This window comes from Ceratosolen solmsi, unplaced genomic scaffold (genome assembly GCF_000503995.2).
Source record: "Ceratosolen solmsi marchali unplaced genomic scaffold, CerSol_1.0 scaffold29, whole genome shotgun sequence".
Lineage (NCBI taxonomy): Eukaryota > Metazoa > Arthropoda > Insecta > Hymenoptera > Agaonidae > Ceratosolen > Ceratosolen solmsi.
The window spans coordinates 10397202-10413157 of NW_011948417.1; the positions used below are offsets into that span (position 1 = coordinate 10397202).

The window sequence follows — 15956 nt, forward strand, 5'->3', positions numbered from 1 at the left end:
TTTTGACATGCAAAGAAAAATAAGCAAACAAATAGTAATACACAGTGATTGTAAGCGGAAGAAAAGTACGATCAGAAAGGAGCGAACTTGAAGACAGGTAACAAGCGGCAGGTCTCGTCGCTGTCGACTATCTCTTCGCTGGTCTCTGTTTACCAGGCCCGTCGCACGCGAACCAAGCGGCTCATTTGTTTTTGCGGTGTAATCGGAGTCAAGCTGTCGACGCCATGGCACCTTTCTACCTTCCTTCCATCTTGTTTTTATTTCTATCTCTCTCTCCCATTTTAACGCCTGATTTACGTTCTCCTTTCTACACTTTGCTTTCAAAATAATTTATGTGATTTTTGAAATGTCAAATAGTTTTATAATTTTGTTAAAATATGAGATACATATAGCTTTTCATATTTACAACTTGAAGTAAAATACTTATGGGTTCATTAACTTATTTATCTCTCGATATTGTTATTGATATTTTTTAAATTTAACTTAAATAAGATTTAATCATTTCAAATTTATTTTTTATAATATAAATAAAATATGTTATTTATTATTTATATGTTAATAAAATTTATTTATTTCAAATAGATCTATACGATAACATTGCTGTTAAAAGTGAATACATTTTATTTAGATGTTATTGAACGAGTTGGTTTCGATTTTTTAACATAATTTATAATTTACAGAGCAATAGCAAGAAAATTTTATAAGGATAAATAAGATAATAATTAATAGAACTTAGCTAATTAATGTCAAATTATTCATGAAACTGCTGTTCCAATTAACAGCGATTTTTATCTTACTATTCATTATTTTATTATTAGAAAGTACAGCTCCTCATAAAAGTACAATGTTGTATGTACTATTTATAAATGAAATCAGAAATATCTACAAAATTAGAGCAACTTACATATAAACAGGGAACAATAGCAATATGAGTAATGAGCAAGAGGAAGAAAGACAGACAGATAGAGATACAGAGATAGATAGATAGATAGATAGATAGAGAGAGAGAGAGAGAGAGAAAGAGAGAGAAAGAGAGAGAGAGAGAAAGAGAGAGATGGGAGTGAAGGACAAAGAAGAAGCGACAGGGACGTCTGGCGCACTCTCTGGGTCTCATGTAAATCTACTAATTCCGCACGGTACATTAATTATCTCGTTACGTACTCGGCGCGCGCCCTGATGTCGCCAGACTACGTAGACACGCGTGCGCACGAAGAATAAGGGGGTGCTCTTTGCATTCCTTGTTGCCAATTATCGGAACAGAGAAAAAGAGAGTACGTGCGCTACTGTCGTTCTTCTTTTTTTATTAGTACTTTTAAGCACATTATAAGTATGTAAGTTTTGTTCATTCTGTTAAACCTTGATTTTCATAATTTACAAATATAAATACAAACAAATACAATACAAATACAAATAAATTACAAATACTATTCGTACGATAGAGCAAATATTTATTGATCCTTTATAAATTAAATTTTTATTTTACAAAATTCGTAAAATCCGTGCATGCGAGCTAAATTATCGCGCATTAATCCAGATCAGTACATGTGATTCAATACAGTAATTTGGAAATCGTGTGGTTATTATCCAAAAATGAATAATTCTAATTGTTCAACATAACTAAACACTGATTTAAACTAAAAATGAGCATTTTGTAGTGAATTTCTAAACATCTGACTTAAATTAATGAATATATAATATGTAAAATATTATGATTAAAATATTGATATATCGATACATATTAATTAATAATTTGCCATTGATTATACTCAAGAAATATCCAATAATAAAATTAATAACTATATATCTTGGATACAAATTTCATCTTAAATTTAGCTTTAATTTAAATAGTACAGCATCAGCTATAATCTCATGAAAGTAATAAGCAGCGTTATTTAACTTTAAATTCAAGCTATTATAATATTCAATATAGGTGTAAAAATGAAGACTTCAAATTATTTGGAAAATATAAGTTATATCGTTAACCACAAAAGCTTTCTATTGCATAAAGCAAGAAAAGTTCTGTCTTAATCATTTAATAACTCTCCTTTAAACCTTTTAACTCTTAGCGTCCCTGCCATCTTTGATGTCGGATGATCATATAAAACGTATAGATTCAACAAAATTTACAATTTATTAGCATAAACTATAAAATCATACAAAATTCTTTCATACCGTTAATGCATATTCATTTGTCTATCAAAAATTTTATGGCTCGTAATGAAATTAAATTGCTAGATATTATTTAAATAATTGTTAGTTATACACATCTAATGCATATCGTTAACTTATACATTCTTCATTTTTCCGAATATCATTTCAAGTTATTGTTAATGATGTAATAATTGTAATTAATTTAATAGTATATTTCCAATTAGATGTATTCAAAATTTTTATAATATATAAGTAGATTATAAAATACAATACTTCACTTTAATGAAGATATGAAAATATTTGCTTCAATATCTAATTAATACATTTTTATAATGGTTTAATATAAAATTGAGCAAAACTTATAGTACTAATTTTTTATCTATACTTTATTAAAATATTGTATTAAATTTCTTAAAGTATTGGATTATTTGAAAATTATATATCATTCATATACAAAAAGCAACTGTTTAATAATTTAATTTAAATTTAATATATATCTAGCTTTCCTGAAATATATAATAATTATGTATACATTATTGCATGTTTCACAAAAAAGATAAGCCTTCGACTTCCTCGAATTTTACCTCAATAATACTTTACGAAAAAATATTTGTGAGTCCACATTGCAGCGGTGTCCCATCTTCAATCGCACGGGCAAGTGTCTACTAAATAACGTTCGCAAGCAGCAAACATCCTTTTGAAAATAAATAGCTTTTAATATAGCGACAATTGAATAAAAAAATGTTTACGATGTAGGGTCAAAGGACTTACCACATTTCAGAAGCCCTTGTATTCTTCGTCCTTCGTCCGCTATATCGTGGTCTCCCCATCGGTAGAGGATTCGTATGAGGCGTGAGACAGCTGCCGGTCACACTAATATCGTGCACGTATTTTTCAAGCCGGTGCTGGGATTTTTTCCATTTTAATATTTTTCCTTACATCCAGCTGTGCATGCCTTTACGAGTTGCTAAATCATATACGTTGCCTGGGACACGCGTCACTTCCTCCTTATGCACTCAATACTTCTCCAAATTTTCGATCTTGAATCCACTTTGCAAAGTTCTTCAAAGACTATCATGCAGACAAATGTTTGAAACTGGACGTTTTATTTTCTGCTTTTCAATAATAGTTTCTAAAAAAATATTAGTATTTCATTTTGTGTGAATTATCAATACTCAATCTAAATAAATAAAAAATTTAAAATTACTCTCCCTTTTTATAATTTTAAAGCAAGCAAATACTTCCTTGGACTTTTAATTTAATTTTATAAAATTTATTAAGCTATATTATTTATGAAACTTTTATTTTATAAAAAATTAGAAACTAATAAATTTTATTATAAATTAATCATGTTATATTATATCACAGAACATATTTCTAATATATTTGTAAAGTTATTTCTTAATTACTAATAATTATTGATTCATTTAACTGCAAGTAAAAATTATTTATAAAGAAAAAGTTCTATTTTTAAAAAGTACAGAAAGTATATATATATGCAAGCATATTTATTTGAATACTCTTATATGAACTTGAATAACGTTTTTTATATTAATCTATTTTTTCTGTTCAGTATATTTTTTAAAATATTTTACTATTATATTTATTATAAAAGAAACTGTTGAATATATTACTTAAATGCAAAAAAAATTTTATGAAATTAAAAAATTATAATTATATCACTTGTCGTACGAAGCTGGATCTTGACGCACGTGTGTCACATGTCACCCTATGGGAGAGACATTTCCTTTAACATAAAAGGGGTCTCTTTCTCGTTCGGATTTTCTCTTTATTTATCTCTTGCATTCATTCGTATCTCACATATATCTTGAGAGACAGAGAGAAAGAGAGAGAGCGAGAGAGAGAGAGAGGGGGAGACAGAGAGCGGGACAATTTTAAACTGAAATAAATTAAAATGATAGTAAGGAGTGTATTATATAGTGAGGAGAGGATAGGGCCTTTTTTGCAAAAGGGTGCATTTGGTCTTTATTCTCCATATGGACCGTTTACAATTGAAGGACAGTGAAAGGGACGAAAAGATCGGAGTATCAATTTGTGACAATTTTTCGTTCTGCATACGCCTATATTATGGAGTCCGCCATTTAATATAGATATTATACGTATGTGATAAAAATTTGGAAGTTATGTTGGATAATGTAATAATTTCTGTATTCATTAAATGTGGAGTTAAAGATTATGAATCTATAGACACATCTTTAAATTATGCAAGTATTTTACTTTATAAATATGTAAGTTAATAATTATTTTTTAAAACATATTAGTGATATTTTTTAATCGAATCAAATAACATTCTACATACATTTACTGATTTTTATGATTGTAACAATTTTTAATGTATTAATTTTATAGAAATAATTTACCAAATGATTAAATTTAAGTTTTTTCTTATGACCTATATTTTATAATAACATTTAATTCCTATAGAATAAAATATTAGAATTAAAGTATTTTTTCCTTATGTTTATATCAATTTGAATAATTAATCAAATTAGCTGAATTATCTATTTAGTATTGAATAAATTATTTTAATAAATATAAGGTATGCTTTGTAAAAATGCAATATAAACTTTAACATAATGTAAGATATAAAACTGCAGTTTTAATAAATAAAAATATTCATATTTTAAATTGCATATTCAGTTTTTGATCACTTGCAATCACATCATATATCAGTGTAGTAGATTAGGAGCTATATATGAAAAAAAATTGAAATAAAGAATGTACAAAATATTGCAAAATTGGATATTATTCATCGCTATTCAAAAAATTCAAGGTACTTAAGATATTGGTCTTCATTAACGCAATCGATATGTATAATTTTCATGTATGGGCAAATGTTAGAAAAACATGGGGTCGTTTGAGCAATTTACCTTTGAAATGAATTGATAAAAATCAAAAGTATATCCAGCGAAGAGAGGTATCGAAAATTCGCAAGACCTACTTCCATAAAAATCAGCAGGTGAATTATTATTATGCGCACTTTTACAAGTGGTGCTGCAGCTGGCCCTAATTTTTATTTCTTTTTTTCTTGATTCGCACCTCCCCCTTCCTCAATCTCAATTTCGATATTATGTCTTATAGTTTTTTTCAACATTAAAAAAATTACAAAAGTACAAAAGAAGATAAAAATAAATTATTATTCATAAAATTGATAATATATTTAATTGTAAGAATATTTAATTAATCATGAAATTGCTCCTTTCTTAAAATGTGTAAAATCTAAATGTTGCTTTATATTTAATAGATTATATTTTACATATGTTCATAAACTGTTTCATAAAAGAAGTTAAAAATAATTTCATAATTACTTTTTTTCCTATCAGCTAGTATTCGTATGTCAATCAGTAACGATAGGCTCGCCTCTATATTATTCCGTGACTCATTAAAAGATCAACATCAGGATGCAAGAAACAAGGAAACCGCGAAAGAGCTTGCGGTTAGACTGACTTTGCTCTGCTCTGTCAATTACTTTGTTCCCCGTGAAATTATGCGCAGTTCCTGCTCAGGAAACCGGGCGCTGATTCACACACTCGGGGTGATGCGATAAACTTCAAAGCATTTACAGGCTATCAATCCATAATTATATTTCTACATTCAACGACTATTTGCCCTATGGTTTTACAATTTTTTTCATTACTAACTACATTTCCTCTTTGTATATTCAAAAAATTATGGTCAAACAAAATATTTTCTTTAGTATGGTGGCACATATTCATCGCCTTGATACGTCTGCAATTTTAGTTGAATATTCTTAAATACATATATATTCTTATAATAGATAATTCAATTGTACTATTTATATTTCTGTCCATAAATTTCTGAGTTTATCAAGCTCTTGTACATCCTTTATATTTATTTGCTTATCATCTAAAACTTGAATTTTATATTTAATATTACATTTTATTATTATATGGAATGTAAAATTTTAATTATATTTTTAATTATTTTATTTATTTTTACAGGGTTACACACCTCTTCATATTGCCTCACAGTTTGACCATGAGAATATTTTCAATTTACTAGTCCAAGTTTATGGTAAGGTTTACTTACTTTCTTTTAACATAAATAAAAATAATCAGAATATTTCAGTTTTTTCAATGAAGTTTTATCAAAATATCAAAAGTTTGCTTAATACTATAATATAAGTATAATATAATATAATATAATACTATAATATATATAATATAATACAATAATACAAATAATAATTATATGTACAATTTTTTATTTCTAATATATTCATTTACTCCAATTATTTTAAAATAAAAAAAATAACTCTAAATATTTTGAAAATTATAAAGTTGTATTCTTTAATATTAATTTGAAAAATAACATATTAAAATAATTTTATGAACATAATTAATCTTCAAAAAAGGACCATATTTTTATATTAAAATATTGTTATTACATTTATCCATGAGATATATAAATTATATATTTAATTTATTTAAGACTTTAATTGATTATTAAGAATTAAATATAAACATTAGCATAGGGTATGTAAATAAATTTATCTAACAATTTATAGTGCTTTAACAGTATCGAATACCCAATAAGTTGATATGAAAACATTAAATATTTTTAATATTAACTAATAATTTTCAATTGCAAATTATACATTGAAAATTATATGTATATATTATAAATTATTAGTAGTAATTATAAAATATATATAACTAATAGAATGTTTATTAATTTTGAGAAAATATATTATCAGAATAAAAATTTACTTGGTATTATATACGCAGTAAAATATTACTTTATGATAAACAACATTCATTTTTAATTTATTATATATTGTTTTTTCAATTCTAGAGTTTACAAAAAATTACAGAATCTTCGAAAAATACCAATTAAAAATGTTAATCTTTTTTTTATAAAAGTATTGTTCATAAACGAAGAGATATTGAATTTTACTATTATTTTTAGTAATTAAAAAGTTAGTTCAAAACGTTAAAATGATACAAGAAATAAAAAATATGCACGAGCATACTGTACCAATAGCAACATAATGATTCGCTTATTACAAACTCTTGATTTACCTACTATTTTAATCTCGAATCATGGTACATTCGTAGCTGTTGGTTTTTTTACTATAAAAAATTTTGCATTGCAAAAATAAAATTATTTTTCGATTTTATAAAAGATTGTTAAAATTCATGTAAGCTTAAAAATAATGACGATTTTTAATCAATTGATACATTACCATTTGAACTTACTTGAGGAATGAAGTGCAGTTGAAAAGTTGAAAAAGTTGAAATATTAAAGAATAACTCAATAGTTGATCTTTTTTCTTTCCATCCCATATTTTTTTATTTTGATTCATTTTTTTCAGTATTCATTTTATATTATTTATTATGGATAAATGCTTTTATATAAAATTTTTATTTTGTTCGTGCAGGAGCCAATCAAGATATTCGCGATTACAGTGGGAAAAAAGCCCGACAATATTCAATTTCACAAAAAGCCGCAGTTAGCCAAGATACGATACGCAGTAAGTATTTTTATTATAACAAACTTGAGAAACCTAAAATAATTAAATATATTTATATATATATATATATATATATAAATCTTAGAGTTCCTAATTTACTATATATCAATATTGTTAATTTTAAATTATTTACTAATACAGTAATTTAAATATAAAAACATTTATTATTATGTAAGGAATATAAATCTTTTAAATAAGACGAATAATTTTAATGTAAATAAAATAATTTAAAAAATAAACTAAAATCACTTGTCATATTAAATAGATTTTTCAGAATATTTTAATGTAGTTTCCAATATAATTAATATTACAAGTAGAAATTAAAATTTTAATTAAAAATCTATATATAACTGTATTTCACAAGGAGAGCTATATTTTATTAACGCACATAATTAATTTTATTTTACAAAGTAAATTTAATTAAACAATAAATTATTAAATCTATATTTTTACTATCGAAATTGTTATTTAAATTTTTATTATATTATATTATGACGTACATTGCTTAACTACAGAAAATTGAAATTGATCCGATATTGAAATCAGTTTTCTTTCCTTAAATTAATAATTTGTATCGATTTATTATGTTTAAATAATAACTTACATAGATTATTATGCATGATAAATTTTTAAAATACACAATAAAACATTCCAGTATTTAATAAACTTATACAAAAACAAAATATAATAATGTATTTATACTGATTCTTTTATTTATAACTGATTATTATGCAGTTGTATAATGAATTTAAATATTATATAATGTTATACAATTAATTATAATATAATATGTAACATGTAGATACAATTAGTGAGAAAAGTTAAATCACAATTACATTAAAGAGTTTTGTAATGAATTCCTGTAATTATTATTTTATTGCTACTTTATTGGTTATATTTTTAAATTAGATCGTAATCAGAGAAAAACTATAGAATTCACAATCATTAGTAAGTATCCAGTAAACCATATAAATTATATTTAGACGCTTTATGTAATAAAAACAAATAATTCTGTATAATTATTTTTATTATTTATAACTTGTAATTTTAATTTATTAAAAAGTAAAGTGTAAATTTGCATTTCAATAATTGTATCACAACAGGATAATATGAGCATTAAAATTGTATTTTTAATGTTTTTACTTTTATTTTGTAATAGATATTTTATTTAATTTTATAGTAGCCTTTTAAAATTACTTCGTATATAATTTATAAGAACTAAGATATAATGATGTAGTAACTAACTATACTGTTTGAATTTTCTCTATATTATAGTTAATTTAAAAAAAAAAAATGATATAAATTAAACTACTTAACAATTATTACAGAACTATATCTCATAGATGCAAACAAATTTCAGCACAATCAAAATAATTTACAAAATTTCAATAATCTTGAATTGAATATATTAAGATTTTCATCTAATGAATTTTATAAGTTTTTTATTTTCTACTTAATGTTGTTATCTAATTAAGAAACTTTAATAATTCCATGTATAAATTGATATTTTTTAAGATATCGTTTTATTTTATTGTAAATATACAGATTTTACCAAACGTATTTATTTCAGACAAAATTAATATTTTTAGTATTTATATATGTTAAAAATGTCGTTTTATGTTTTGTCGAAGCATCATAGTACAATAATTATTAATTTTCTAATTTAATGTAATTATTTTAATATTTATTTTCACTTTCAGAAATAAAGGCAAGAAAAAAACATACAGGTAAGAAACATTGATCATGATGTTATAATATAGTGTTTATTGTAATTATTTGTATTGTTTATTGTTGGATTTATCACATTGTTAGTAATTCGAATTAATATTAAAATCCTGGACATTAGATTAAGATAACAATTTTTCAAGACAAATTGGAATTTCTTATTTTTGAGAAGGAATCATTCGTTGTATTTGATCAATTTTATTGTACATTTTTATTACCACATTATTGAATTAAATTTTATTACAAAATATATAACATTAACAGTTCATTACTTTTATAATAAACAAATATTTTTGTTAACTTCTTTCTATATTTATATACAATATTTCATAATAACATTATTGGTCTTATTTAATTAAGGCTTTATCTACAAAATCTTCGTTATTGTAATAAATGTACAAATACTTTTTTATTTAACATTGATATTGAATTTGACCGATTTTTTATATCATTTTAAATTCAAATTAAATTTTTTTAGTTATATCATGTTTAATAAATAATATTATATAATTAAATCATATTTTTAATACAATTTTAATTAGATAGATTGAAAATATTATTAAAATAAATTAAAATTTATAGTGAATTTTTTCATACTGAGTATGATATTATAATAGCACTACTTATAATTATATCATCAATGTGATATATTATAAAACGAAAAATATTTGGTATATTTGAATTTAATGCATAAAGCTGTAATTTTTTTACTATCTATTTCATAACTATCAATTTTAATATCAATTAAATAATTATTATTAATTAATAGTTTATGAAAGCTTGTTAAATACCAACTTTTTTATAAGTATTTTAAAAATAATTCTTATATAAAAATAATAATTTAAATTTTTAATATTTGATACGTATGTAGGAATAGTTACAATTAAATAAGAAATGTTATTATTATTGTATCGTTTTTCATTGCATAGAAAAAGATCTTGGTTTTCTACGTATTGGTTCACTAAACGTCCGCGTGAAACGCACCACAGAGGCTTTCAGCCAGTTTTTAGGAGTAACAAATAATGCCTCTAGTAATAACGAAAAAATTCACAAAATTTGGGGATCTGCGGATAATTTACCAGTAAGTTAATTAAGTTATTTATATAATACATTTCATTTTATTAGATTACTTTAGCAGATTTTACGTTGTGATCCATTTATTTCGAAATTCCACAAATTTAACATTTTCACCTTATTTCTAAACTTAAATTTGTAGTAAATTATATTATTATATTTAAGAGAAAAATCAGAATATAATTAAAAATAATAATCAGATTTGAAAGTATTCAGAGGCGAGATTAAAATTATTTTTTAATTATTACAACATTTAAACTGAATCGTTATATTAATTAAATATAAAAAAATATTGTATATTTTATTAAAACCTCTAAAAAAAAATGTGAAAAGGACTTGGTGTGTTTATATTATATTTTATTATTGAACCGTTATAGTTTTTATATAAAAATTATAGATTTTGAATTCAGTTTATCGAATATGATATACTTACACAAAAAATATAAATTGAAGCGAAATAAATATTTTGTAAATATATAAATTTAATACTTTATTAAAATGATTAATATTCTAATATAATTTGATTTATATCAAAATTTCAGATTGTAAATTTTATTTTTCTAGGCGGATAAAGTTATGCCACCTCCGAATTACACACCAATTAAGAAGCGTCGTAGTCGCCGCGGTATAGATTTTATCTCCACCCGTTCTGGCGTTATTCGGCAGGAAAGCACAAGCCAACCTGGAACTCCAACACTGCTTGGTAAAACCAGTCGTCGTCCAGCTTCTGTATCCGCTCTCACAACCGGTAGCCTATTCACTGAGATACTTACTACTAGCAATAGTTCATTGAAGGAACATCAACAAAAGCAAAACGACTCTGACTCAGATGGAGCTTGCGGCTTTGACTCAGCTTGGCGTGAAACCGCTTAAAATTTTATCCTAGCAATTGTACTTTGAACGTTTACGAAAGTGAAGTGCATGTATAATTATTAATTAATCATTACGTTATGTTTAGATTAATTAATAATAAAATTAAACTGCTACTTTGCTGACCCATTGATCAAGAAGATTATTTCGCAAGAATTCATTCGCAAGCGAATCAATGCACTTTTTATTATTTTATTATTATTATACATTTATTATACTTTATTATTATTTATTATTTTATTATACAAAGTTTATATAAATTCTCATATAGTTAATTTTTTTAATTTACATATTTTAAAGTATTGAATTTAATATTATCGGTCAATTTAGATGATTTAAGTTATTGTGTACACAAAAGTCTATTTAGTACTTTAAATTTAGGCAATTACTTCATCGGTAAGCATATTAAATGATATTGATTAATTTGAATTTAATAAAAATGTTAAATACATCATTGTATTACGCTACTACTGATCACGTTATTCCGCATTACTTGATAAATTTTACTCAAAATTTACTTTAAACATAATGATTCAAAAAACTTAAAAATTGTATATTCAATCATATATCCTAAACTGTTCCTTATTAACACAAAATCTTGCTTATTATGTAACTATAAATGACTAAAATATTTAACGTTGTAACTTAGCCGTTTTCACTAAAGTGTTTTGTTTAGCATATATCACATACCTGTATTATAAATCATTATAATTTTCATTTTATTATTTATAATTTGCTTGATAAATATTAAATTAGTTTTTAGTTATTTTATGGTAATATGTTTTTTTTTCTAGGCATATTAGTCATATCTATATAATTCATTTTTCATTTTTCATGAATATACTTTCACAAACAGCAAAAAAATATAATATATATGTGCTTTTAATTAAACAATAGTTTATTATAAATAAAGTATTTATTTGTTTTAAATAAATAGAATTCAATTTCATAACATTAATTATGACCAAAAATGTCAAATATTCAATTTTAGTTTGATATTCAGTATTATTCATAGAAAAAGTGTGATCATATTTGAAAAAAATATATAATGTAACATAAAATACAATTTACAAAATTTATTATACTTAATATATTAATATTATATTATATATCAAGATTTGTAAACGTATAAAGCTATCTTCGAAAATAAATATAATTTTTTAATTATAATATTTTATGCTTAAGTAATTTATATTTTACTTTAACACTATTCAAAAATAGGAAATAATATTAAATTCTGTTCATATACATGTGGAAGATAATAAAATGAACTAGTTTAATAAACATTATTAATAGGAAAGATCAGTATATCGTGCATTTGAATAATTATATGTGTATATATATTTATATATATATAGATAATATTTTTATATATTTCATTTATATTAGCTTCCATTATTAACGTATAAAAGAAAATTTTTCAAAATGTAAAATTTTGCAGAATAGTTTTAATTAATAGTATTTTGAACATCTTTACATTGTATATATACGATTCTATTTTAATAAATTAAAACTAAATTAACGTAAAATAAAAAATCATAAAATCAATTTAAATACAACTTATTAATTTATTATTCAAATTTTGTATTAAAAAAAATAATTTAAAAGTAATTTAGTAATAACAAATTTAAGTTCATAAAAACCTTGAAAATTATTTTCGATTAAATTTAATTAAAATTTTATTTTAATTAATGTGTAATTTTTAGTAAATTCATGTTAATTAGTAAGATTTATGTTAAAATTACTTATTACATTTTAAAATAAAATATTTTCCAGGGTATTTCAAAAATATATTCCATTATTCCTACTACATTATAAAATTAGCAAATGTGTCATTATTTTTAATTACAAATATTTTAAAATTGCATTTAAAGGGTACAGTTTGTAAATTTAGTTCTTTTTTATTTACTTTTTAGTCGATTTTTTATAGTAATTAATTAACTGTAGATAAATAAATTATTACAATAATATAAACATATAAGATCAAACTAACTGAATTGTTAAAATTTTATTATCATTTTTAATTTTATTAAATAATTTTAATAATTCATGTCAATAAAATATAATAAATTTCATATTTTCCAAATTTAGAATATATAGAATATTTTAATTGCATATATAAATACATATATATTTGAGTTAAAATTGAGTTAAAATAGATATTAATCTATTAAGATTATACTTTATGCAGCGATAAAAAAATCACCAATTATTTGAATAATAATTCAAATAATTGAATACTGGCTAACTAATTGATAAGAATACGAAAATACGTGTTATTTGTACTATGACAGGAAAAATTATATACAATTTTACTTGATATTGGTATTGTTAAAAGAAATAAATAAAATAATAAAAACATAAACCTCATTTTTCGTAAATACATAAAATAAAAATATGCCTAAGCTGATTACATTAATGAAAGGAAAATGAAAGAGTGCAGCATCCACGATGTAATTGAAGAATTAAAGATAGACAATGAAAATGGCAATTACACTTAAGATACTACCAATCATGTTTGCCTTTTGCTTACATAACGCATGCGCACGTGATGCAAACACTGGTAATGCATGATTTTGGATATCGTTTGATTTCTATGTTTGTTAAAAGTAATGCTACTTTACATACATTTAAATTATTAATATCTTAAATATTTTATAAAAGTAGATGCTGAATTACTTAATTGATATTTATTTATAAATAAAAAATGTGATTTTAATTTACTCGTTAACTGATATTTTTGGCTATTAAATTTAGTTTTAAATCAATGGATTAAAAATAAAAAATTCGAAATGCTTTATAACAGAACATTTCGCTTTTTATTATAACCAAAAAATTACTTAATATAAAAGTAGTTAATACATAAAAGTTATTAAAATAGCTATTTACATAACCTTCAAAATCGTCTACTCATATATAAATTTATCCTATGTGAAAGATTCAGTAAACAGAAAATGTATGATATTTGCCACCCTACTGTGAGTTCTATAAAATAAAAATTTTTTTCTATAAATTTTCTTTATTTTATCCTTAATTTTTCAGTATTATAATATGAGCCAGTTAGGCTGTAATGATCAAATTAAATTAACCACAGCTTTTTATGTATACATGGAACTTTGCGAAGGTAATTAAAAAATTAATAAGATTTACTGCCAAATTTATATTTATATTGATCCTCATTTGTAGTGAAGCGTTATTGGGATGTAGAATACAAGTATTGTAATACGTTGCAACTTTTTTATCTTGAAGCTAAGAAGTATAAAAAAGCAAACATAGATATATTTATACCATGGCCTGCAATGAACAATATTACTCTAGATATAATTTATAGCATTCAGCATAAATTAGAAACAAATAAGTAAATATTAAATAAAATAAACAGATTATTTAAAATATTTACAAATTTTTTTTATTTTTAGATTCACATTTGTTTTTAAAGAAGGAGATACAACGTCAGTATATTATAGTGTTTGTACAGGTATTATAAAACCTATAACCCCTAATGAAACCATTATATTAAAACAAAAGGAAAATAAGAAATTTGAACTTGAAAAAGAAATCAACAGGAATATTGCAAATTTATATGAACGTGCATTATTACTTAATGATGATGAAACAGAAGAAGCAAGTAATAAATCAAGTAAGAACAATATAGAGAAAGAAGAAAGTAATATTAAACATTTTTATATTCCAATGGAATTAGATAGTCTTACAAAAGAAGAATTATGTGATTTAAAAATTTTAAATGATTCAGGAAATTCGACTGTCAATACACTAAAACTATAATACTACCACAAATATAAATAAAAAACATACATGAGTATATATATGAGATAAATATATTTACTACATTATACTATATATACTAATATATAGCTTTACATTATCGTAATAATGACATTATGGACAACATAAAAATTACTAATAATTTACATTTAATTAATAAACTTTAACAATTCACAAAAAAATGGAATCTACATAAAACAAAAAAAAAAATAGAAAAAATATTGTTTGCACTATGGGTAGAGATGGAACTGTATAGATTATTACTACATACTATCTGTAATTATTCAAAATAATACCTATAGTTAAATGACATGCTGAATAAATTAATACGTACAAACATGATGTAGTTGTACTGATTATCATTTAATTATTATATGTCCAGGAAAATTATTAATATTAGAAATGATAAATATGTAATTAATATTTATTTAATAAAATCAAATATATAAATAGTTGCAAGAAAATAAGTTATTTAATATTCATAACTTTCTATACATAATTTAAATATATACCTTTTATTACGTTAAATATAAAAATTTTTATTTATTTTATATTTTTTTGTTTAAAATTTTAAATTAATATTAATTTTTTTAATTCAACTGTAACTATAAATAATAAATATTGTTTACTTTGTATTTAATAAATTAAAAAGATATTGCATAAAATAGTAGGATGGGAAACAGAGAAGATTAAAATATTTTTTGAATAATAAGTAATTAATTAAATAATTTTCTCTCAAATAAGATACATATTTCATTCTTCATAATTTTCATTAACTTAAAAAAATATTCATCCAAAAAAGTCTCATTAACTATTTTTAAATAACGATGTTTAA

General features: G+C 22.8%; 2 protein-coding genes across 2 annotated transcripts in view; both read left to right on the plus strand.

The window, feature by feature from the left end:
• Positions 1–11338, plus strand: part of sowah (ankyrin repeat domain family member sosondowah) — a 145944-nt gene extending 134606 nt beyond the window's left edge. The window contains exons 11-15 of the mRNA XM_011496816.1: positions 6135–6207; positions 7574–7666; positions 9367–9393; positions 10321–10472; positions 11030–11338. Coding sequence (XP_011495118.1) covers positions 6135–6207; positions 7574–7666; positions 9367–9393; positions 10321–10472; positions 11030–11338 — 654 coding nt within the window. The remainder of the gene's footprint in view (positions 1–6134; positions 6208–7573; positions 7667–9366; positions 9394–10320; positions 10473–11029) is intronic.
• Positions 11339–14106: 2768 nt separating this feature from the next.
• Positions 14107–15149, plus strand: LOC105359833 (tRNA-splicing endonuclease subunit Sen15). Its single transcript, XM_011496546.1, has 4 exons — positions 14107–14313; positions 14378–14459; positions 14522–14693; positions 14755–15149. The coding sequence occupies exons 1-4, from the start codon at positions 14290–14292 to the stop codon at positions 15119–15121; spliced, it is 645 nt and encodes a 214-aa protein (XP_011494848.1). The 5' UTR covers positions 14107–14289; the 3' UTR covers positions 15122–15149.
• Positions 15150–15956: the final 807 nt, after the last annotated feature.